This window comes from Chiloscyllium plagiosum, chromosome 31 (assembly GCF_004010195.1).
Source record: "Chiloscyllium plagiosum isolate BGI_BamShark_2017 chromosome 31, ASM401019v2, whole genome shotgun sequence".
Lineage (NCBI taxonomy): Eukaryota > Metazoa > Chordata > Chondrichthyes > Orectolobiformes > Hemiscylliidae > Chiloscyllium > Chiloscyllium plagiosum.
This window is the reverse complement of record NC_057740.1, coordinates 36,633,726-36,657,848: the sequence shown is the minus strand read 5'-3', so window position 1 is coordinate 36,657,848 and position 24,123 is coordinate 36,633,726. Positions and strand designations below refer to the sequence as shown.

The 24,123-nt window shown below is 42.3% G+C and overlaps 1 protein-coding gene and 1 long non-coding RNA gene across 6 annotated transcripts in view; one reads left to right on the top strand and one right to left on the bottom strand.

Moving 5' to 3' along the window:
- The first annotated feature begins 1,405 nt into the window (after positions 1-1,405).
- Positions 1,406-23,104, top strand: s1pr4 (sphingosine-1-phosphate receptor 4). Of its 3 annotated transcripts, XR_006316165.1 has the most exons (4): positions 1,409-1,622; positions 13,702-13,831; positions 17,608-17,725; positions 22,691-23,104. XR_006316165.1 is itself a non-coding variant. In XM_043721371.1 (2 exons), exon 2 carries the CDS (start codon positions 5,909-5,911, stop codon positions 7,025-7,027), a length of 1,119 nt encoding a protein of 372 aa, XP_043577306.1. In that variant the 5' UTR covers positions 1,497-1,622; positions 5,819-5,908; the 3' UTR covers positions 7,028-7,972. The 3 variants fall into 3 exon arrangements, 1 of the variants encoding a protein (XP_043577306.1); XR_006316164.1 differs by lacking the exon at positions 22,691-23,104 and having other exon boundaries at positions 1,406-1,622; positions 17,608-17,809; XM_043721371.1 differs by lacking the exons at positions 13,702-13,831; positions 17,608-17,725; positions 22,691-23,104 and adding an exon at positions 5,819-7,972 and having other exon boundaries at positions 1,497-1,622.
- Positions 12,924-24,123, bottom strand: part of LOC122565419 — a 35,844-nt gene continuing 24,644 nt past the window's right edge. For 2 of the 3 annotated variants that reach the window (XR_006316168.1, XR_006316167.1), the window contains exon 4: positions 12,924-14,879. This is a non-coding gene — a long non-coding RNA (uncharacterized LOC122565419). Of the gene's footprint in view, positions 14,880-18,815; positions 22,010-24,123 lie in introns of those variants that run through there. The other variant, XR_006316169.1, reaches the window with a different exon arrangement.

Below are 24,123 nucleotides of genomic sequence, written 5' to 3'. Positions count from 1 at the left end.
AGAGTGAATTTGAATGGCTGCAAATCAAGTCATCACTATTCTTCATCTCCATCATAAATGGACAGTGAAGCGTGTAAAGACGAAAATCTCCTAACACAATTTTCTGCTGTTTTTCCTTGTAAGACAGTTGACGTTGGCAGTTGCTGCAATCGTGGTGTTTACTAGAAGCAGTGACTTCCTGCCAGGAGTTCCTCACATGAATGCTGTTTTTTTTCTAAAACAACTCTCTTCCTTTTCTTCCTAAATCAGTTATATTAATCAGCAGTACGCTCACATTAGGATATGGATATGCCAATCCTTCTTATTAGATGTAATTTGTGGAAACTGTCTAACGTACCACATTTTGGGAAAATATTGATCAGAATCACTTAATGTCTACGAGTCAGAAACAGGCCTTTCGGCCCAAATGAGCAATGCTAACATTAATGTTCCACACTAGTCTCCTCTCAGTCTTTGAACTACTTCCACCACAGCAGAAGAATAGGCAAGGAGCATGCTCATTCTGCACCTGCTGCAATATGCAGTGCACATTTATATATATACACAGTGTGCATCATGTATGTATTCATATTCCCACTTTCATACTCACTATATTGTATGTCAGAAATATGGCTTTTGTAAATCTGCTCAAGTATAGCATATACCCTCCCCCTTTTAATGATTCCCAAAATATCCCCACAAAAATGTGCTGGACCACCACCAACTTGCTCCAATCAAGGTTTTATGAGCATAAGGACATTCCATTGATGACACTCCCAGTTTATCCCCATCTTTCTGGTCTCTCCTCCACTCTCTAATTATCAGATTTGGCAAACTTCTGCAATCAAAGGCAGAGGGAGAATATGCCAAAATCATCTTCCAGCAAATTTGAAGCGCAGTTATGATGTAGCAAGTGCAGCACTGATTTGCATATTGCAAGTTTGCACTAACAGCAGTGTGATAATGATCAAAAATCTAACTATTAGTGATGTTGGTCAGGGGATAAATATTGACCATTACAACTCCATGCACATCTGCGAAATTGAATCATTGGGTCTTTTATGTCCACCTCAGAAAGCAAACAGGACTATCACTTAATTCTGAGAGTCAGGACTCATAGCAGTGTAACACTTTACTCAGTACTATGATGGGTCAGGTCAGCTTTGTACTGTCTACTCAAATCTCCTGGAGTGGCAACTAATTGAACGGAAGTGAGGTGTTGCCATTCAGCTCTATAGTGTTTAAATTACAAGTCCAGCACTCTGTGCGCCCCTAGACCATACACTGAATAGAGAGAAGTGCAAGTTGCATTGCGTATGGGTTTGGGTGGGGTGTTGCAGTACAGGGTTGTCTCACTGTTGCTAGATAGGTTGAAATGACGTGATCTTGTCGTGTGTTTGTTTCTTCCCCTGCAACGTGCTGCTTCCCAAAACTGGCCCTGCATCTGCTGCACAATCTTATCAGTTTATTCAGCCTGCCATGTCATTGTGGGCGGTACAGAACTGATCACAACAAGTCTCCCTGTAACTTCTGTAATTTGCTGAGACCATGTGCACAGGCAGAGAGAGAAGCAGCTGTTGAAGTATTGGCGCAGGGCAAGCGGCATCTCAAGTGATGAAAGGCAAGTCTACAGCACGAGCACAGTAAGTTCAACTTCAGTAAATAACCACTGCACCAAGCAGGACTAAGAAAGCACAAGCAGAATTAAAAACTTTTCTCAGTTGTGGAGGGATTGAGAATGAAATGGACAGATTCAAAGGATTTGGTAAAAGAAGCTAAAACAACACAAGAAGTAAATTCTTTCTGCAGTGAGTGGTTAGGATCTGGGTATATTGCCAGAGAATGTAGTGGAGGCTGTTTCAATAAAGTCTTTCTAAAGGGAATTAGACTGTTATCTGAAAAATTACAATGTGCAGGGTTGCGGGAGAACTGAATGCTAAATGAACTGCTCATGTGGAGAGCTGAACCAAATGGCCTCCTCCTGTACTGTAACAATTTTGTTTTTCTGTGTACTATTGCTGACTTTATTAGCATTTTTCACCTTTCTAGGAAAAGGAAAAACTTTAGTACAAAATGAATGAAATACCATTAGGCAGACCCAGCAGCCTGCATTGATACACATACCAGTTAAAAAGTACTCTTCATCAGCAAGACTCCTCCATAGTGTTCCATTTTGAGTGTCTTCTCTAAAATACTGTAAATACAGATACTTGATTGAATGTAGAGAGTGCAATGTGCATGAAAGTGGACTTGAGTCATGATTTGGAGCAAACAAATATTGTTTTAAAAGATTTAGAGATATAGAAAGTTCATAGCACAGAAAGAGGTCCAACAGCTCTCTAAGGCTCAGGATTAAGACAGTATTTTTCTTAATACTTAACCCTTTAAATTGTCTGTGTTTCTATTTATATGAGTTGTGTTGAAACAATGTAATTTACAAACACTGTGCGAAGGCAGCTAGTTCCATCAAGATAAAAGCTAATAAGACAAAAGATTGTTGACGTAGGCATCCAGCCGTCACCTTATTGAATGGGAAAACAGGCTCAAAGGGCCGAATGGCCTACTCTGGCTCCTGCATCTTATGTATGCCCTCATCCTCCCTCTCCCTTCCATTCCTCCCAATTGTTCCTTGACCTTCACTCTTTCCTATTCTAATCCCTCTCTTCCTATTTTCTTTGTTCCGTCAATCTTCTCTTCTCTCCCTTTTATATGCCTCTCTTTTTTCCTTCCCTGCATCTCCCTGTCACCTTCTTTCTTGCTTTCACTATACTTCTCGTCTCTCCTTTTCTCCATTTTCTGCCTTCAATTCTTCTCGCCTGCCCATGGAGTTTTACCCATTCTGTCCTCCTTTACTCTTTCAGCCTCCCTCCTTCTATCCTCTACTCATCCTCCTAATATTGCAAAGTTCAAAGCCCCTGCAGGTCAGCAACACCGAGGTGGGAAAAGCAGGAGAAAGGGTGGGCTTCGAAAAGGAGAAATGGGGGTGCTCAGCTTGGAATCTGAAAGCTTCAACTAAGAGGCTGGAGGGAGGTGAAAACAGAGGGGGTGAAGAAGGGGAATGTAAAATAGAGAGTCCAGCAACAGCATCCAGGATATCTCAGTGGAACTCAGCACCAGCACTAGGCCACCTATGCGTAGGTGGTTAGCTCTGCTGCCTCACAGCACCAGGGTCCCAGGTTCGATTCCAGCCTCGGATGGCTGTCTGTGTGGCGTTTGCACATTCTCTCCGTGTTTGCGTGGGTTTCCTCCCACAGTCCAAAGATGAATTGGCCATGCTAAATTGCCCATAGTGTTAAGTGCATTAGTGAGACGGAAATGGGACTGGGTGGTTTACACCTTCAGAGGGTCGGTGTGGACTTGTTGGGCCGAAGGGCCTGTTTCCACACTGTAGGGAATCTAATCTGAAAAGTACAAGTATCGCGGGAGTAGCGATATGATGTTGAATGGTTTTCAAGCCTATTTGTGAAGAATACACTGAGAACAGGGACACTTTGGTGGAGTCTGTGTCTTGCTCACTGCAGAGCTGACATCTTCACTCTAAACAATTATTTCTATGCTGGCATTTTCTTTATCTACACCTCTCATTACTCTTTTACAGAATTGAGTTGACCAAATTAAACTAAATTAAAATGAGCCAGCCTTTAAAAGAAATTTTAAAGGAAGCCAGGATGAAAAGAACATGGGGAGAAGTGGGTGGTATTCTCCTGAGTCTGGAAGTAGAGCAGAGCAAGAGGAAGGACAGCCTATGCAGGTGACTTTAACAAGTCAATAACAACTGTTAAAGAGGAAGTTAAGTTGCACAATGAAAAAAAATGACATTTGTATTTCAAACGTGCCAGTCATCAGACAAAATATGAAATATATACACATTGGTGCCAAGTTACTCTCAAAACAACTTTCGGACAGGAAATATTTTAAAAACATCTGTGACCTAATAGAGCCGTTGCGACAGTTTCCTTTATGTTGCCTTCTGACAACAAACACATTTAAGACAAACATGTATTTATTACCTTTCTGCGTGATCTTTGGTGTCAACTGTGGATAACACAGTCAGAAGGTCAAACCTCACTTTGGAGGCTTGAGCATTACAATCTAAGTCGATGTTCCTGGTGGAGCACTGAGGGACTGCTGCACTAGTAAAGGTGCTGTCTGTCTGGGAGTGCTCAGAAGGAGTGCTGCTCTGAAGCAACATGGTACTGAGGGAATGCTGCACTGTTGCACTGAATGGATGCTGTATTGCTGAAGGTTCTGTGTCTCTAGCAGTTCATTGAGGGGGTGCTACATCACTCTACTGAGGGAGCACCGCATTGCTGGACTGAGGGAATATAGCACTGAGAGAGTGCTGAATTGCTGCAGAGGGAATGTTGCACTGAGGGAACGTGGCATTGAGAGTGCTGCATTGCTGTACTGAGGATAGACAACACCGAGGGATCATGGCACTGAGAGAATGCTGCATTGCAGCACTGAGGGAAACGCTGCACTGAGGGAACTTGGTACTAAGAGCACTGCATCACTGCACTCAGTGAGCACAGCACTGAGCAAGTGCTGCATTGCTGCACTGAATGCTGCATTCCTGAAGGTGCTACATCTCTGGGAGTGCTCCAAGTGCACTACTGTACGGAGGGAGTGCTGCACAGTTGCATTGAGGGAGCATTGCACTAAGCAGGTGTTGCATAGCTGCACTGAATGAGTGTCTATGAATCATAGAATCCCTGGAGTATGGAAACAGGAGATTTGGCCCAATTGCACATCGATCTCCGAAGAGTAACCCACCCAGACCTATTACACTATATTTACCCCCGACTAATGCACCTAACCTACACATTCCTGAACACTGTGGGCAATTTAACATGGCCAATTCACCTAACCTGCACATCTTTGGATTGTGGGAGGAAACTGGAGCATCCGGAGGAAACCCACTGCACTGGTGAAGACACTGTCTGGGAGTGCTGCATTAAGGGAGAGTTGCACTGGTTAAAGTGCTGTGTCTCTGTGAATGTTCTGAGGGAGTGCTGCACCAAGGGAGTGCTGCATTGCTGCATTGAGGGAATGTTGCACTGAGAGAGCGCAGTACTGAATACGTGCTGCACTACTGAAGGTGCTTTGTTTCTGGTGAGTTGTTAAAACTGACCTCTTTAAGATACAAAATCCCACAGTCCGCCTTTAAAGAGGAATAGGGGAGTCACCCCAGTCTCTTGCTCAGTATTTATCTCTCTGTCACTAAGTCAGATTGTTTGATGACCATCACATCTCCATCAGTTGAACACTGATATGGGCAAACAAACAAAAGTCTAATTGAAATGAATAAAATGTCTTCAAGGAATTTTACAGGATAGCTATTCTGAGGCTGATTTTCTTGGCTTTGTAGTTGAAAATATGGCTCATGGTCTCAAGTGAAGAGAGTGATCCCTTAGAACTGAGATGAAGAGAATCCTCTTCACATGGAGGGTTGTGAATCTTTGGGAATGTCCATCCCAGCATCATGGCTGTTCCATTGTTGAATATACTCAAGACCAAGATTAATAGATATTTGGACCACAAGGGGATTAAGGGATACAGCTGGAGAGTGGACACTTTTATTGATTCTTCCATAGTATATTGGCATCAATGACAGGATCACAATTTGCCACCCACTCCTAACTGCCCGTGGATTGAATGGGCTTGCTAGGGCCATATCAGAAGATAGTTAAGATTTAATAACATTTCTAATGGTCTGGAGTCAAACGTGGGTCAGACTAGGGTAAGGAGGTAGATTTCCTTCCCTAAAGGGTATTAGGGAATTAGATGGGCACTGATAAGAATTAAAAGGATAATAATGGATTTCTCAATTTCCTTCCAGATTGTTTGAAAGTCAAATATTATGCTCGAGGCCAGTTGAGTGAATCTGAGCCACTGCTGAAGTCCAAGTACAATTACTACTTCTGAGTCAATGCTTCTTATCAAAATGAATAACAACAGTGAGTGCATGGATTTCTTGGCTGCACAGCCGGAGAATATCATTCTGATGCATTATAACCACACTGGGAAGCTGGAGAACAGACCTTTGCCCAGTGAAGGCTTGGGTGCAATCAGAATTGTCTTCATGGTAATCAGTTGCTTCATTGTCATAGAGAACCTGTTGGTATTCATGGCTATCGTGAACAACACTCGCTTCCGGAGCTGGGTTTACTACTGCATTGCCAACATCACCCTCTGCGACCTGCTGACTGGAATTGTCTACATTGTGAACATATGCCTGTCGGGTGAAAGGACCTTTCAAATCACTCCCACCCTCTGGTTTATTCGGGAGGGGGTCTTGTTCTTTGCCTTGGCTGCCTCAACATTCAGTCTGCTCATCACAGCAGTGGAGAGATACGCGACCATGGTCAGACCCCTACCTTATGCCTCAGCACGTAAGACCTATCGCGTGTATGCTCTTATTGGATTGTGCTGGCTGGTGGCTTCCCTCATAGGCCTCTTGCCGTTGCTGGGCTGGAACTGCATTTGCAACTTTGATGAGTGTTCTACTTTGCTACCTCTGTACTCCAAGAGCTACATCCTCTTCTGTGTGGTCATGTTCAGCATCATCATCGTTGGGATAGTGGCACTCTACAGTGGCATCTATCACCTTGTCAGGAACAGTGCCAAGTCTGTTTCCAACAGCAAAAGCAGGCAAAAGTCCGTGAGGCTGCTCAAGACTGTTTTCATGATCGTTGCTGCCTTTGTGATCTGCTGGAGCCCCCTCTTTGTGCTTCTCCTGCTGGATATCTTCTGTGACTCGCCATCTTGCTCCAAGCTGCACAGTATGGAATGGACCATCGCCCTGGCTGTGATCAACTCGGCCATCAATCCAGTCATTTACTCCTTTGGAAGTAAGGAAGTGAGGCGGGCCATCATCAAACTCCTCTGCTGCTGCTTGATCAAAGCAGGAGCTCCCTTGCCATTCCTGAGCAGAAGCGAGTCTACTCTCGGAGCTTCCACTGACAGCTCCTACAGGCTGAGGGAGAGTTTCCGAAATTCAAAACTGCTCAGCCCAAAGAAGACTCTGCCCAAGTCAGGACAACAATAAAACGTGGCTCAGGGGTTAAGAGCAGGTGGGAGAGTCCTGAGAGCTGTTCCAACTCCTCCTGCATGTACCAAAAACATTATTTTTGCATTAAAATTAGGATTCATTCTGGTGACATTACAGCAGCCAGATTGAATGAAGGCAATGCTCAGCCTTGTAACAATAATATCGGTCTGGGTCACCTCTGAGCGTTCAAACTCTAATCCAGTAACGTGGATGCATATTCCAGGCTGATACTTCATCACAGTACTGCAGAGGGCACTGCACTGTCAGTAATGCCACCTTACTATGATGTGGAGGTGCTAGTATTGTACTGAGGTGGACAAAATCAAATATCACTTGACACCGGGTTATAATCCAACAGGTTTATTTGAAAACACAAGCTTTCGGAGCCTTGTTCCTTCTTCAGCTGCAAGTGAGAGAGGATATATAATTCTGGGATTTGTGTATTAATCAGTATTAACAGCCATCTAGGTTTGTTCAATACATTTGCATCAGTTATATGACCCTTTGATCTTTTACTTATGAATTCTGTGCCTGATATATCCTCTCTCACTAGCACCTGCAAATCTCTGCAAGCTTGTGTTTTCAAATAAACCTGTTGGAGTATAACCCGGTATTGTGCAATCTCACTATGAGACATCAAGGCTCAGTAGGATGTAAAGGAATCCATTGAAGTTTAATCTAATGGTGCTCTTATGTACCATCTTGGAATGTTTTACTAATGTCACTGTTTTTGGACAATCCCAATGAAGAAGGGCATGATAATTCTCCTGGAATCCTGACCACCATTAATTGGTCATGACTTTTTGAGTAATCTTGCTTTGCCTAAACCAGTTGCTATATTTGCCAACATAACAACAGTGAATATAGAACATAGAACAATACAGCGCAGAACAGGCCCTTCAGCCCTCGATGTTGCGCCGACCTGTGAACTATTCTCAGCTCGTCCCCCTACACTATCCCAAAATCATCCATGTGCTTATTGAAGGATTGTTTAAATCTCCCTAATGTGGCTGAGTTGACTACATTAGCAGGTAGGGCATTCCACGCCCTTACCACTCTCTGCATAAAGAACCTATACAAAGGAAAATAATTAATTGGTTGAAGACAGTGCTTTTTAATTGCATTAAAAAAAACATTATTCTTACCTCAGAAAGTTGTTAAAAATTCAATTCACTCTCATCCCAAGTAGATTCTTCAACTGCTGCTTTGCATTTCTCAAAGTTCAACTGATAGGAATCATGCTTCTAGTTTTATCTGATAGTTCAGAGCTTGGGTAGATTGTTAACTAACTTTGTTTTTATAAACCAGTATAAACCCACATTATGAGTCTTGCTCAACTGGAACATTACACTGGCTGGCTCCAGGATATAGGTTTCAAAATAAAACTATATAAGTGCTTGAGATGAACACCAGTGAGCTGTTGCACTATCGCCTGATCAGCAACTACTTCTCCAGGTACAAAACATATATATCTAAAAGCAAAGTCTTTATGCTTGGAGAATGAGAGATAGACAATTGTAGATGCATCCATAGTAACATCAAACCAGAGGAGACCATTTCGAGGTGGCATGATGGCTCAGTGGTTGACACAGTACCAGGGACCTGGGTTCAATTCCACCCTTGGGTGACTGAGTGGAGTTTTTATACATTTCCCCAGTATCTGCATGTGTTTGCTTCAGTTTCCTTCTACAAACCAAAGATGTGCAGGCTAGCTGGATTGGCCATGCTAAATTGCCCCATTGTGTCCAGGGATGTGCAGGTTAGGTGGAATAGTCATGGGGGAATGCAGGGTTACAGAGACAGGGCAAGGGGTGGGTTTTAGTGGGATACCTTTTGGAGAGTTAGTGTGGACTTGATGGGTTGAATGGCCTGCTTCCATACAGTAGAGATTCTATAATTCAGCCCTCAGACCTGTTCTGCTAGTCAATTAGGTCACAGCAGATCTGCACCTTAGTTCCAATTACCTATCCATGGTCATGGGTTCCCAATACAAGAACCCAATGAGGATCTGTCAAGCTGAGTCCTGCCAATAGCATTTAACCTTTTCATCAGGGCTAATATTCTAGGTGGGTGGTGCACTTTTGTTCTTGTCTCTCGACATTCTTTACACAAGTTGCACCCAATAATTAGGCAGAAATATTTGAGGAACACTTTTACAAAGATAGTGGACAAATAGGTGAAGCAGAGTAAACATGTTAGGTAATGGGGAAGAGTATAGGAGTAGAGCTAAATAGATAGGTCTTTCAAAGGACCAGATATGAAGGGCTGAATAGCCTTCTTTGGAGCTGTAAGGTTATGAGATTCTAAGGGCTGCCCCTTCACCACAGTATCTCATATTTTTGTTTGCTCAGTTAACAAACTCCACCCTTTTAACTAATGGGTTGCTCGGACAGTTGGAGCACTGTATCTCCTGAAACAGGAGATCTCGCCACAAAATGATATCGGTGAAACACTGGGAAGGGCAGGTGAGCCCATATGAAATACAAAATGTGCACAGATTCTCAGTCATCTGAGACCACCAAATGCTCTGCTGGTGACCTAGCAAACCCATTCAACAGCATAATGGCTCAACCCATTAGTGCATTTTAGGGAAAACTAGATATGAACCACATGAGGGAAAGGAAATGCTTGTATATACAATGAAGAGAGTTAGAGACTGATATGAAGCTTCAGGACCAGCATTCATCAGTTGGGCTGTTACCCTGCTGCAACTTGTATCTAATTCTACGATAGTTATTTGTTAACCTATGCTGAACCAGACACTGTTCAACACTCTGGAAATGGACTGAATCTTTATAAATTAGAAGGATACTAAAATTATTAATAAAACATATATTACTTAGCAGTGAAAAATGTGGATATGATTCACCACAGCTACTAAAGGTGAATCATTGATGAAGGCTTCCCTGTCTTTAGTTGTTCATATTCTTGAACGACAATACTTTGATATCCAGCTAAATAAACACAGACGCATTTTAGATCCAGTTGTTTTATTCCTTGCATTATGGATGAATTCAATGTTTGATGAATGCCACAAGGTTAAAGTTCTGGAACACCAAACCTAAAGATGCTAGGAATAACATTCATCAGTGCACTGCAGTGAAAGGAGATTACCTCTCATCTTCTCAAGCTCGGGATGGACAATAAAATGCTTAATTTGCCAATGGCATCCTGTGAACTAATCTTTTTAAAAATTGTAACATTTTTTGACATTTGCAAAGTGACCAGTCGCCTGAGAGCCTGCAACATTATTTTAACAAACAAATTGTTTTGGCTGCTTTACCATGTCTGTATTACAAGGAAGGGTTAGCTGTTATTTTGCAATAGAATATAACTCTGTGTGCAAAAGCAAAGCTTTCTTTAATGTCAAGGTTCTTCCTGAAGTGCAGAAGCGGGACTATCTCTTGAAATATTAAGAGGGTGTGTTGATTTATTTAATAGCCCAAGCTGAAGTAATGGTGGAGCGCACCACAGTATTAATGGAAGATGTCAAAGCATTAATGGAGCATGTCAAGATATGAGCAAGAGTGAACCAAAGCATCACTGGACTACGCTGCCTGTGCAGAATGAATTGACTGTACAATACAACAACCATAACATTTGCATTTACTGTTTCGAACTTAAATAAAAAATTGTTAATTAGGTTTTCAAACTGTGAAGAAATAAGTTTGGATGTAATTGTTGTCGACAATTGAATCTCGTCCTGTGTGAGTTATCAATCTTCCACTGCAGATAAAACAAATGTATTTTGTATAATTTGAAAGATGAATTAGCATTCACTGTGATCTGACTGCATATTCAAATTCTGTGGATAGGGAAGTTAGGCATGGCTAAACGTGCACAGAGCAATTAAGGTGGCAATGAGTTTTAAGTCTCAGGGTGCGTTTATGGACCTGTGAGGACAAGTGTTCCTGACACTTCTTCACTCACCTATGGGCTGTTCAGCAGAGGCCTGACTCATCAGCAACTCAATGGAAATCAGACTCTAGGTTAATCTCCAGGAGTCTTCTATATTATTTCTTCTTATATTTATTTGGGTGTAAAGAGAGTATATAGACTTGGGAGAAAGTGGTTTTTGATTGAGAGTCAAAGCATCTAATTAATGAACCATTAATTATTTCACTGGGCGATGACCCTTGGGGGTGAGCTAATCAATGGTGGGAGCATGTTAGAGTGTAAGAGTAGGGAGAGGATTTGGTATCAGAATATTATTTCTGAAACCATGGTTGGCCACCCTACGTTGTGGGCTCCTTAGGCCTTGGCACTCAAGAGTAAGGATCTGCCTGAATGTCGAGGTCTGGAGACAAAGGAACAGCAAGAGTCCCTTGTGCTAGTTCTCACACAAATCAATGAGATCATGTATCCTTAACGCCACATACCTGCCTTTTCCCATTATCTCTTCAGTTAGCAAAAATTTCAGATTGAAGTTAATAATTGATTCTATTATCAATTAACATTTGCAGAGGAGTTTTACACTACTGGTTATTTCTACCTTTCCTATCTACTAACCTTTGTGTAGACTTGTTTCCTTGCTTCATTACCAAAAGTCTAATTTATAAAACTATGCCCCAACTCCTAAACTAAGCTACACCAACCAGTGAAAACAGTTCTCCAATTTCCTTCCTAGTTTGTCTAAATATGGTGAATACATCAACAAACTCATACCTTAAATCTTCTAAGTCCCAGAAATGAAATCTTGATTTTAGTTCAGGCATTATTCTGGAAAAACTACCATGCTTTCTCTTCAAAGTTAATATATCCTTCTTGAAGTTTTATGCTCCAGCTAATTAGACTTCTAACTGAAACAAAAACTGTTTCAGATACTAAATCTATAGCTGAAATGTGGCTCCTAGTCCCTTGTTCTAATCTTCTAGATATAGATTCCTTCAGCCAGGGTTCCTTCAGCTTTTTGAAACTTTTCTATTTGTAAGATTTTAATGATACATGTACCTGGTCCCTCAAACTTCCAGTGCTTCTAGCTTTTAACCAATGACTATTTTCCATAAAATTCCATTATGAAGAAACCAACTTCCTTCCCTCCTGGCTTAGTACAAGAGTTTATGAATGAAACAAAAGGTGCTTAATGGCATCTTCTTGTTCAATGCAATTCTGAAATAATCAGCAGGAGGCTGAATATCAGTGCTGGAGTTATGAGTGGCTCAGAGGGTTTTTTCCTGCTCCTTGTCTTCACTAGAATCATAGAGAACTGTAGGATCAAAATCTGTCAATTCCATTGTTCCACCCTTTCACCATAATTCGCAAATTATCTGTCTTCAGGCACTTATCCAATTCTCTTGCGAAAGCTGCAAGTAAATTTGCCTCAAATCAACACTCTCACTTGCTGTATTTCAGGTCCTCATCACCACTGGCTGCAAATGTTATCCTGAGACCATGGCAGGTGCTACACAAATGTAGGCTCTGTGCAAAATAACTCCATAGAAGCTGATATCCCATCAAGTCACTTTTTATTTACACGGGGAGAGCCCTTGACACTGATTCAGCTTCCTCAGAGCCAGCTCTCAGAGTGAACAGAACCTCTGACATTCTTGTTTACATCTGTCAACCAGGGCTCCCTGATTAGAACAGATTAACAGCCCCAAACAGAGAACTCAGATTCTATGAGATCCACCTGGCTGACCTCATTACATTAACTATACATTTTTCCTTTATCCATGTCTAGTAGGCTATTGTTAGGCCAGACTCCAGTTCCTGCTGAACTGAGCCAGTACTTCACAACTCACTGATATCAGCTCAGTAGGCACAGGAGATCAGGGCCTGTTTTCGAAAACCCCTGGCCACGTAGACCAGGCCCAATCCCAGGATCGACAGCTGAAGACATGTTTCCAATCTACGGCTGCCTACATCTGGCTAGCTGTATCCCTGCTGGTTACACAGGAACACAAACATTTTTAGGTTGTTACATGAAAACCTGAACCAGAGCCCACCCTCCTGCCACTGGTGTCCCAACATGCTCATAGTTGCTCTACTGCTTGCAATCTTAGCATCTGATCTGAGTCTTTAGCACCACCTCTTCCCCCACCCTCCCCCCACTGCGTCCTTTTGACTATTAAGGTTACCTCCTTCCACCTTGTCACATCTCCACCTAGTCTCTGCAGCTGAAACTTATCCAGGCTTTTCCCTCCTGATTAAACCATTGTTGTGGACTTCCCAGTTTCCAAACCCAGATAAGAGCTTGTCAAATCTCTCTGGTGGACTACATCTTAGCTTGTTTCAGATCCAAGTAGCTCAGAATCCAGAAATGTCTTGATTTCAAAATTCTCATCCTTGGCAAATCTATGAACTCACCAATCCCTGTCTCTGTAGCCTTTTACAGCTCTACATTACTCCCAAGATCCACATGTTCCTATGATTCTGTACATCCCCAATTTTAAACCTCTCCACCACTGATGAATATTCTTTTAGTTGCCTGGGCCCTCCGCTCTGAGCTTTCCATCTCTTTATCTCGCTCTCTCTCTCAAGCTTAACAGCCTCTCCTTCCCTAAAATCATCATCTTTGCCTGGGACCTATTATATGTGACAAATTACATCTCAAATTCACATTTTATTTGCTGACACTCTTCTGAAGCACTTTGGGCCATTTTGCTAAACCTGAAACACACCCAGTTTGATGACGATTGATGGAGATTATTGAGTGAGTGTTTTCTTCACAGAACCTGAACTTAGCCACTGTGAACAGGATTTCATTTAAGGCAACTGCTCTCCAAATAGCTAAGTTCTGGACCAGTCTGAAAAGAACCTTCTTTGGAGGTTGGAAGATGAATTGAAGAAACACAAAAGCAGGTAAGGGATGTTCAGTTTAAGCATGCATGAAATCAAACTCACATGCATACAATACCCAATCTCTCTTGTCATCTGCATGGGAGGGAGGTGACACCACAGAACCAGATAAAGTCAGATTGCATAGGAGGAAACAACAAGGTTGGCTTAGAGTAGCTTCATAATTCTCTTCATGTTATTGTCACAGGAATGAGTCTATTATAAAATGATGCACACCAGGAACATTTCTCTGTGTTAGCAAGGGCTCATATATAGACTACCAGATTAGCACATGCCAAGGTCCAGGACTACATTTTAAAGAACACACTAAAGCTTGGGGTAGCTGCTGCTAAGGTGCAGTGGGGAAAGACCACTATTTTTCTGTTAAAGTACCACGAGAGTCTGTTCAGTTGTCAGGGTCTCTCATTGTCTCAACATGGATATAGAATAAATAAATAAATAGTTCCCTGCATTATGTAGAAAATGCCTGTTTCCACAACTGCACAGAAGCTCTGAGAAATGTCAAAGTGCCAATGTTTGACATTTTTTCTGCAAAGCTGATTTAGAACTTTTGTGTGTACTTACAGATGATTTGTGAATGAAGTGTATTTGAAATAACTTTTCACAAAACCAGAATGAAGATGAGCTGTGGGGGTGGAGTTTGATATCCTTTCCGGAATATAGACCTGACTCTCACCTGGATACAGAATTGAATTTGTCTATACCTTTTAAAACCAAAAATGTAAAAATAATACTTAGTCCCTGCTAAGCGCTGGACGACAACGACAAGCAGCTAATGACTTCAGCCCCTGTGACTCATACAATGGGAAGATATTACTCTTCAAGCGTGCTGTCCTTGTCAGAGTTCTCAGTAACATAGCTGGCATGTGCCTGCAACTGTGTGGTAATCCCTGGCAATGTGATTTTTCACTTTTATTTAATTATTAAATCACGATGCCAGGAACCCCCACAATCACAGCAAGACAGGAGTTGGCTGGCATTCAACATTCAGCACAGAAAGAGTCCTAGCATTTTCAAGTGATGACAATCAGACTTCCTTGTATAGAACAATCTGTAAAATACAAAGGGCAGAGAGTGAGAGAGATTAATGTGATTCATTGCAGAAGCAGCTTTATATAAATATGGAACAAGGGTAGGCCATTCAGCCCTTCAAAACTGCTCTGCCACTCAACTAACTGTGACTGGTTGGATTTTAACCTCAACTCTGTACTCCTGATCATCTTTTATTCCCTTGATCATCAAGCCACTTCTGCCTTAAAAATACTGAAAGATTCTGTACCCACTGCCTTTTGAGGAAGGGAATTCCAAAAGATTCTCTGCCTTCCACAGTTCTTCCTTCATTGTTTTAAATGGATGCCCATTTATTTTTAGTTCTAGATTCTCCCACAAGAGTAACCATCTCTTTGACATCCACCCAGTCAAGTCCCCTCAGGATTCTATATTGCTTTGAACAAAAGCAGAACAGTCCACTGTGCCTGTTTGGATACTGTATTTACTCAAATGAACCTCATCAGCCTCTACTGAAAAAGTTCCGCTTTAATTCTATTGATAATTCATTTGTGTTTTTGTTAACCAATTGCCCCTGTTCTATCTTATTTTTGCCTTTTATACATTTTGTTGTAACCTTTGCTCCCTGTATCTTTGCCCTGATGATGGGCCTGTGAACTCACCCAATGACCTTGACTATATAGCCAGGCTATTTGACCACGTAGGAGTGATTTTCAGCTAAGTTTTAAAAAAAGTTTGGCCTTTCCCAAATGCATTATAGATACTTCCCAGCAGGAAGCACCAAACGGCAAACAGGAGCAGCACCCTTGGACTCATTTTCACTCACCCACACTAGCTGCTAGCTACTGTCCCTGATATACGTAAATGCAGAGGCCAAGGATCAAAACTTGGTACCCTCCTGACTGACACTGGCAATGCGTTTACATTTTTATCCTTCATATCTCTGTAACCTCCTCCACTCAGACAACCCTCTAGGAGATCTGCACTCTACCCACCCCATCTGCCACATCCATGTTGGATCACAGTATGTGGAGTTTGCACGATCCCCCTGTAGCAGTGTGGGTTTCTGCTGGGTACTCCAGTTTCTACCTGCAGTCCAAAGATATGCTGGCTGGGGGATTAGACATGGTTAATCCAGGATTACAGGGATTGGGGCTGGGGCTGGGTGGGATGCTCTTTGCAGGGTCAGTGCAGACTTGACGGGCTAAATGGCCTCTTTCAGTAGGGATTCTGTGAATCTGGACTACTAATGACAGCAGTGCTTTCCACTGATTGGGCCCTGGGCTGTGCCATTCCCTTCTTAAACCCCTCCACCTTACTCGCTACTTAAAATCAATTTTTGTTGCATGTCCAAACGTTTCCTCAGTAGGCTCAGTGGCATCTTATAAGTGGATAAAATAAAGACATGATAGTCCTAGAGAAACACACTCACATTAAAAAAAAGTTGATGGGTGGTGAGTTTAAGCTGAGAGTCACCATACCACACAAGAGTCAAGAGTGTGGTGCTGGAAAAACGCAGCCAGCCAGGCAGCAGCCAAGGCGCAGGAGAGGTGAGGCCCCGGGCAAAATCCCTCAGCAAGAATCATGATGTGGAGGTGCCGGTGTTGGATTGGGGTGGACAAAGTTAAAAATCACACAACACCAGGTTATAGTCCAACAGGTTTATTTGGAAGCAGCAGATTTCATCAGGTGGTCATCCTGATGAAGGGTTTTTGCCTGAAACATCGAGTCTCCTTCTCCTCAGATGCTGGCTGACCTGCTATGCTTTTCCAGCACCACACTCTCGGCTCTAATCTCCAGCATCTGCAGTCCTCACTTACATCAAACAAAAATCCACAGCTAGTGTAAGAATTGAACCCATGCAGTCAGTATCAATCTGCAACGCCAATCAGCTGCCCAACCCACTGTTGCTGTTACCTTTTATATTGGATAGCACTCCTGAGAATGTTAAAAGTCACATAACACCAGGTTATACTCCAACAAGTTTGGTTGGAAGCACTAGCTTTCAGAGCACTGCTCCAACAACAGGCGGTTGTTGATACAACCACCTGATGTTGGAGCAGTGCTCTGAAAGCTAGTGCTTCCAAATAAACCTGTTGGACTATAACCTGGTGTTGTGTGATTTTTAATTTTGTACACCCCAGTCCAACACCGACACCTCCTAATCATGAATCCTGAGAATAGTCTCACAAGTGTTGAAAGTGTGAAATCCAAAATCCCACCTTCCTCTAAACTGTCTGCAAACCAAGACAATTTACTCCTGGGAGATCTGGGTGCCTCTCCAAGAGCAGAGCTGAAAATATGTTGCTGGAACAGCGCAGCAGGTCAGGCAGCATCCAGGGAACAAGAGAAATCGACGTTTCGGGCATAAGCCCTTCTTCAACGCTGTTCCAGCAACACATTTTCAGCTCTGATCTTCCGCATCTGCAGACCTCACTTTCTCCTCTCCAAGAGCAGAGCAAATGCAGCTACAAGGGAGTCCATTCTCAGGATGATCCCAGAGAAAATAAAATCTGAGAGTTGGACATACAACTCCACTGAAGGTGCTGTGAGATTTGCCCTGCCCCACCCTGACTAGCCCTCCCTACTTGCCTGGTCCACCAGCTAGCAGTCTAAAACTATGGCAGAATCTGAAATCTGGCACAATCTGGGTTCTGATGTGGATTTGACTTTGGACCCATGCTTTGTAAAAGCATGAAACTCAAGTCAGGCAGCACCCGCTGATAGAGAAAGACAGAGATAATATTGAAATGACGCTTTTCTCTCCACAGATGCTGCCAGGTTTGTTGAACATTACCAGAATTTTCACTTCTCAGTGAAAGGACCCTCACCAACATTTACAGATGCACCAGAGAAAGAATTTTGCCTGGTACATAACAGCCTGGCACGGTAAGTGCTCTGTCCAGGACCATAAGAAACTACAGAAGGGTGCATGCACAGCCCAGACCATCACGGAAGTCAATGTCCCATCCATGGACTCTATTTACAGTCCCACTGCTGCAGAAAAAGGCTGCCAACATCAAAGACCCTCCCACTCAGATAACACTCTCTTCCAACCTCTTCTGTCAGGCAGGAGATACAGAAGCTTGAACACATGCAATGACAGGTTGAAGAACAGCTTCTTCCCTGGTGTTATTAGACTGATGAATAGACTTCTCTAACTTCAGATAATTGCTGACCTTGCATTGTGAATCGCCTGTGTAGCCATAACCCTGCATGCCTTGCTCTACGCACCCTTTGACCTGTGTATCCTGGTTAGCTATGATCTGCCTATACTACCTGTAAAACAAAGCTTTTCACTCAATTTAGGTACATGTGAATACAATAAATCAACCATTAACTTTTTCAGCATCTGCAATAATGGCTTTTGTGCAGATAATTTTAGATCAACATGTGATACACTGCTAAGACCTGATCTCAAGATTTCTGGCCTTGGGGTGCAGGGGAGGTTCATGAGGTTGATTCCGGAGTTGAGACGGTTGGCTTATGAGGAGAGACCGAGTAGACTGGGACTATACTCTTTGGAATTTAGAAGAATGGGGGTGGGGGCGCTGATCTTACAGAAACATATAAAATTATAAATGGAATAGATAAGATCGAAGCAGGAAGGTTGTTTCCACTGGCAGGTGAGACTAGAACTAGGGAGCACATCCTCAAAGTAATGGGGAATGGAATTACAACTGAGTTGAGGAGCAAATTCTTCACCCAAAGGGTTGTGCATCTGTGGAATTTCCCTGCCCAGTGAAGCAGTTGAGGCTACCTCATTGAAGGTTTAAGGCAAAGATACATAGATTTTAATAGTAAAGGAATTAAAGATTATGGTGAGTCCATGAAAAGATCAACTATGTAAGAAGAAATCACTGCAGATGCTGGAATCTGTACTGAAAACAACCAATGCTGGAAATCACAGCAGGCCAGACAGTATCCATGGAGAGAGCAAGTTAATATTTCAAGTGGAGATGATTCTTCATCAGAGCAGCCAAGATCTGACTGAAAGGCAGAGCAGATTTGATGGGTCAGATAGTCTACTCCTGCTCCTATTTCCTATGTTGTAACGTTTTCTTTACCTGGCTAAGCTAATTTGGAGATTCCCGTGCAGAAAGACTATGTGTATCCATAGGGAATATTTGCAGGAATTGCACAAGTACATTTTGAGATTAGTTGTTACACAACACATTTCCAGCATCCACTTTGCTGCCATTTCTCTTCAGTTCTGACAACTGCTGTACACCACATTTTGGTCAGGCTTTCCCTCCATAGTTCTATAACATTGCTCAGAGGGGAGCACACACAGTCAGAAAATCTCATCTACGAGACTTCAGCATATAATAAACTAGGCCTACGCCTGTTGTATATGACCGTTGATCCTAAAAGGATTAACCAAGACACAAACATACCTCTGTCCACCAGGTTATCACTGACAGCCTCTCACAGGAGCTAGTTAATCTGCTAGTCTTACCTTGACAGTTAACATCCATGTAACATGGGTATTTCCTAAGAAATACAAGTCTTCTATCAGTCCTTAAAAGGTGAAACTCTGTTAAAGGCAAGGTACAATACAACAGTACACTGGCTGCAGGCATCCCTGACAGTATTCTGTATTCAGTATTCTGATGCAATACTGAACTGAGAGTGCTGCAGAGGTGCAGTCACTCAGTGAGATGCTTAAGCCAAGGCCTTGCCTGGTGTTCTTAAGGGAGTGGCTAAAGAATCTAAGCCATGCGCAAAATTTTCTCCAGAATCCTTTTGTTTTCTTAATTCTTTGATGGGCTGTGGGGATCATTGGCAAGACCTAGCGGTCATTGAAATTCGCTCAACTCGAGGAAACTGCAGAGGGCAGTTACGAGTCAACCACGTTGGTGTAGGATTGGAGTCACATGAAGGTGATACCAGAAAGGATGGCAGATTTCGGTCCCAAAAGGGATAGCAGTGAACCAGCTGGTTCTACATTGATGATGTCACTGCAAAAAAAAAAATCACATAATGGCAGCAGATAGAATTTAAATTCAATTAATAAAATCAGGAATCGAAAGCCAGTCTTGGTAATGGTGATCATGAAGTTATCAATTGTTGTAAAAACGTATTTGGGTTTTTAAAGGAGGAAAATTGTTAGCTAGAGCCAGAATGGCATGGGACTCAAGATCTATAGTGGTGTTTTTGACTTGTACTGTGCTCTGAAACAGCCAGCAAGCCACAAGTTTCATAAGACACAGCAGCAGAAGTTCAGTCCATTGTCCAAGGGTGATTGAGGATGGAAAATAAATACCAATTTAGCCAGTGACTCCTACATCTGTAAGAATAAAAGTTATTACATCTGTTTCATAGTAGTAGTTACTGCTCTTTATTTCCTGATTTATCAAGTGTATTTAAATTCCACACAGTGGTAATTGAAGTCAGAGCTTTAGTCCAGGCCTCTGGATTATCAATCCAATTACATGGCTACTAGCCTCCATTCCCGGTCACCAATATCTATCCTTCAATCAACGCCACCAAAAACAAAATGACTTGAGTGTTGTCACTTTGCTCTTGTAGCAGATTACTGTGAAAAAAATTGGCTGCACATCCTAAACTATTAGTGTCTCCCCTTCACAATGTAAACTATTTGGGATATTCTGAAAGGAGCTATAGAAATGCAAGTCTTTCTAATTTTCAAACACGTGCAAGGGATGTATTGGCACAGAACTCAAACTCTGAGCCAGAGCTACTCTAGTGTTCTCTCCTCAAATTCTACACATAGATGGTGGCACAGAAGAGAACAACCTATGGTTAGGATAGAAAGAGTGTATATAAGAACTGCCCTTGCATATCTAAAAAGGTGCCTCACTCCTCAATTGCAGTTCCCAGGAAGTCAGATCTTCCCTTAATTTGCTCTTCTGCAAAGATGGGCAATATTTCTCTCATTGAATACTCAGTGAAAACTTTGCCAGGAGTGCAGAGAGCTTCTTATGTCAACATTTTTTGTCGCACTGAACTACCCCAATTTCACTGGGTGAAACTGTACACCTTCCTGTCCTCCCAGTCTGTTCGTCCAAAGGGGTATCTCACATGGAGGGGGAAGGTACTACATTTTGATTCAGATAAAACTAAATCTCAAAAAAAGAACAGAAATGGCTCTAATGGCAACAAGCCATAGTGTTTGAAATTGGAGAGTTTTTATTGCAGGGGTGGGACAGGGCGGGAAGATAGTTCAATGATACTTGTTGTAATCTGACAGTGGTGAGCTGCTAGTTTGGGCACATTTGTTGTAGTTTGGTCTAGACCAGTTTCCCAAGCATTGCAGAATCAGCTCCAATTATTTGTTCAAAATGAAGGCTTTTTCAAAAGACTTAGAAAAACAACTCAAGAAACAAAAGTTTCATTTTCCTTTCTACCCCACCCAAAGATGTCAGCTGACTGCTTAGTTGATTATTCTCTAAAAGCTTACCCAAGTGATCATTATATATCGACAGTGGAAGGAATCACATTATGGCTGTTCCCCCTTATTTATACTTTAAGACAAAGAGGGGCAAGAATCAAATCAAACAGTCTCGTTCCTCACCCTGGGGTCCTGAGGCCGATTGTCAAGTCACTCTCAAAATACACTACTAGACTAATAACCTCAGCACAAACCTTCAGTAACAATTAGAGGGGAGATTCTGGATGTGGTTGGGGGTTTGAAATAATGCCCAGAGCTTAATATCTATGATGTTTAACTTAACAAACCTCAGTTTATTGCGAGGCCTGATTCAACAGCACCGCAACAGGCAAATAGGACTGTAGTTGCACAAAATCAAGATGAAGAGTTTTATTATCAGAGTAAGGAGAGAAAAAAAGACTTGCATTTTGGATGGCATTTTCACAACCTCTGGAAGTGAAGGAATTTTACAGCAATGAAGTATTTTTGAAATATATAGTTATTGTTGTAATATAACAGACCAAGGCACCCTAAAGTGCTTTACAGCCAATGGAGCACATTGAAAGTGTAGTCACTCTTAGAAATTTCCAACTCTCCTATAACGGCACTTTCCAAATCTGTTAGAAGGAGTAGGGCGGGCAGACAGTTGGGGACATTACTATCTTCCTCTCCAAAGCATGCACATGCTAGATTGGCACTTCTAATTGCACTTCCTTCATTGTTGCTAGATCAAAATCCTGGAATTCCCTTCTGATGTTGGCATATCTGCATCACACATGCTGCATGGATTCAAGAAAATAGCTCATCACTGCCCTCTAGGGCAATTAGGGATAGGAAATAAACGTTGGTCATATAGTAATAGAGCACAGAAACAGACCCTTTGGTCCAACTCCTCCATGCCGACCAGATATCCCAACCCAATCTAGTCCAACCTTCCAGCATCAGGCCTATATCCCTCCAAACCTTTCCTATTCATAGACCTATCCAGATGCCTTTTACAATGTTGCAATTGTCCAGCCTCAACCACTTCCTCTGGCAGCTCATTCCATACACGCACCACCCTCTGCAAGAAAACATTTCTCCTTAGGTTCACGTGGAATAAAAACGTTAGAATTGTAATCGCCAATTTAAGCACAGCAAACTCCCACTAGTCAAATAATCTCAAACAGGCCATTGTTATCACAGTCATCCACCCACTCAGTTCTCACTGAAGTGCGTGGGGGGGGGGGGGTTCACATCAATTTTCAAACCTTGAAATGGTGTCACAGTTGGGAAATGTTTGGGAAGCACTGTATTAGTCATTTTAAAATTGCATGGTGTGTGAGAGACTTAATTTTAGATTAATTGATTGAACTTTTTTTTAAACAAACCTGAAACATACTTTTTTTGACTTTTCTCTCTTCCCATTATATTAGAGGATGGTGAGATGTTTATTGACCTTTTTAATCATTCCTCCCAAGCATGCTATACACTGACTAATAAATTCTGGATTAGTGGTGCTGGAAGAGCACAGCAGTTCAGACAGCATCCGAGGAGCAGTAAAATCGACGTTTTGGGCAAAAGCCCTTCATCAGGAATAAAGGCAGAGAGCCTGAAGTGTGGACTGACGAATAAAGACCACCCTGGGAATGATTAGAAGTGGGATTTGTGTGTTTCTTAAACCTTTTCAAGGGATGTGGGTGCCGCTGGCTAGTCAAGCATCTATTGTCCATCCCTAGTTGCCTGGAGGACAGGTGTCAACCACATGCTGTATGTCTGGATTTACATATAAGCCAAAACAGGTAAATATGGCAGATTTCCTTCCCTAAAGGACATTAGTGAGCCAATGACAAAATATCAAGTAATAATTAAATATGTGAAGGGCTGGCAAGATGTCATCTTCTAATCTGTATTGCAATGGAGTTACCTTCAAATGTTCAAATAAAGTTTGACTGAATCACTGTCCAAAATGTTAAATTTATGGTGCGTGCTATATTGCTGATTTCTAAGTGTTGCTAGGTGACTGAGGATTAGTGGCTCAAGCTGATATATTTGTCCATAGCTCGCTTTGTGGAAAAAAAGAAACAAGCAGGACGAGCAGTGATAGTACTGTACTGGGTGCCCGTCGGTTTATATGTAATTTGCCAAATATACTGCAAGAAATAGTTTGAATTCCTGTACCATGAGACTTGCATCGATATAATCTTGCTGTCATTTGGGCTATGCAAAGAGCAGGGAGTGATCTCTCCCCAATGTCCTGGCTAATATTTAAAATTTAATCAACATAACTGGGAAAAACAAACAAACAGTGATTAACTGATGACTTTAATGGAGTCTGTGCAAGGATTTGTGTGCAAATTGGATACAGCTTTTTCTACATTACAACAGTCATTACACTTCAAAAAGAACATAAGTGTCCGCCAAGCCCTTTGAGGGGTCCTAAGACGTTTGAGGAATCAAAAGATCTTTTTGTCAAAATTAAACAAGCTCTCCAAAGATGGGAGGCACTTCAAGTCTCATGGTTGGGTCGGATAGCGTTTATTAAGATGAATATTCTCCCTCGTTTGCTATACTCTATACGGAGGCTCCCCCTGATTTTCAATAAACAAACACTCAGGAGACCGACGGTTGGTTCAGCTCCTTTATCTGGGACCGTAAACGGCCGCTCATTAAATTAGAGCTGAAAATGTGTTGCTGGAAAAGCGCAGCAGGTCAGGCAGCATCCAAGGAGCAGAAGAATCGACGTTTCGGGCATGAGCCCTTCTTCAGGAATGAGGCAAGTGTGTCCAGCAGGCTAAGATAAAAGGTAGGGAGGAGGGACTTGGGGGAGGGGCGTTGGAAATACGATTAGGTGGAAGGAGGTCAAGGTGAGGGTGATAGGCCGGAGTGGGGGTGGGAGCGGAGAGGTCAGGAA

What these genes read in the sequence shown, in the direction of transcription:
- s1pr4 (XM_043721371.1), top strand. Translation starts at nt 5,909, where the DNA reads ATGCTTCTTATCAAAATGAATAACAACAGTGAGTGCATGGATTTCTTG.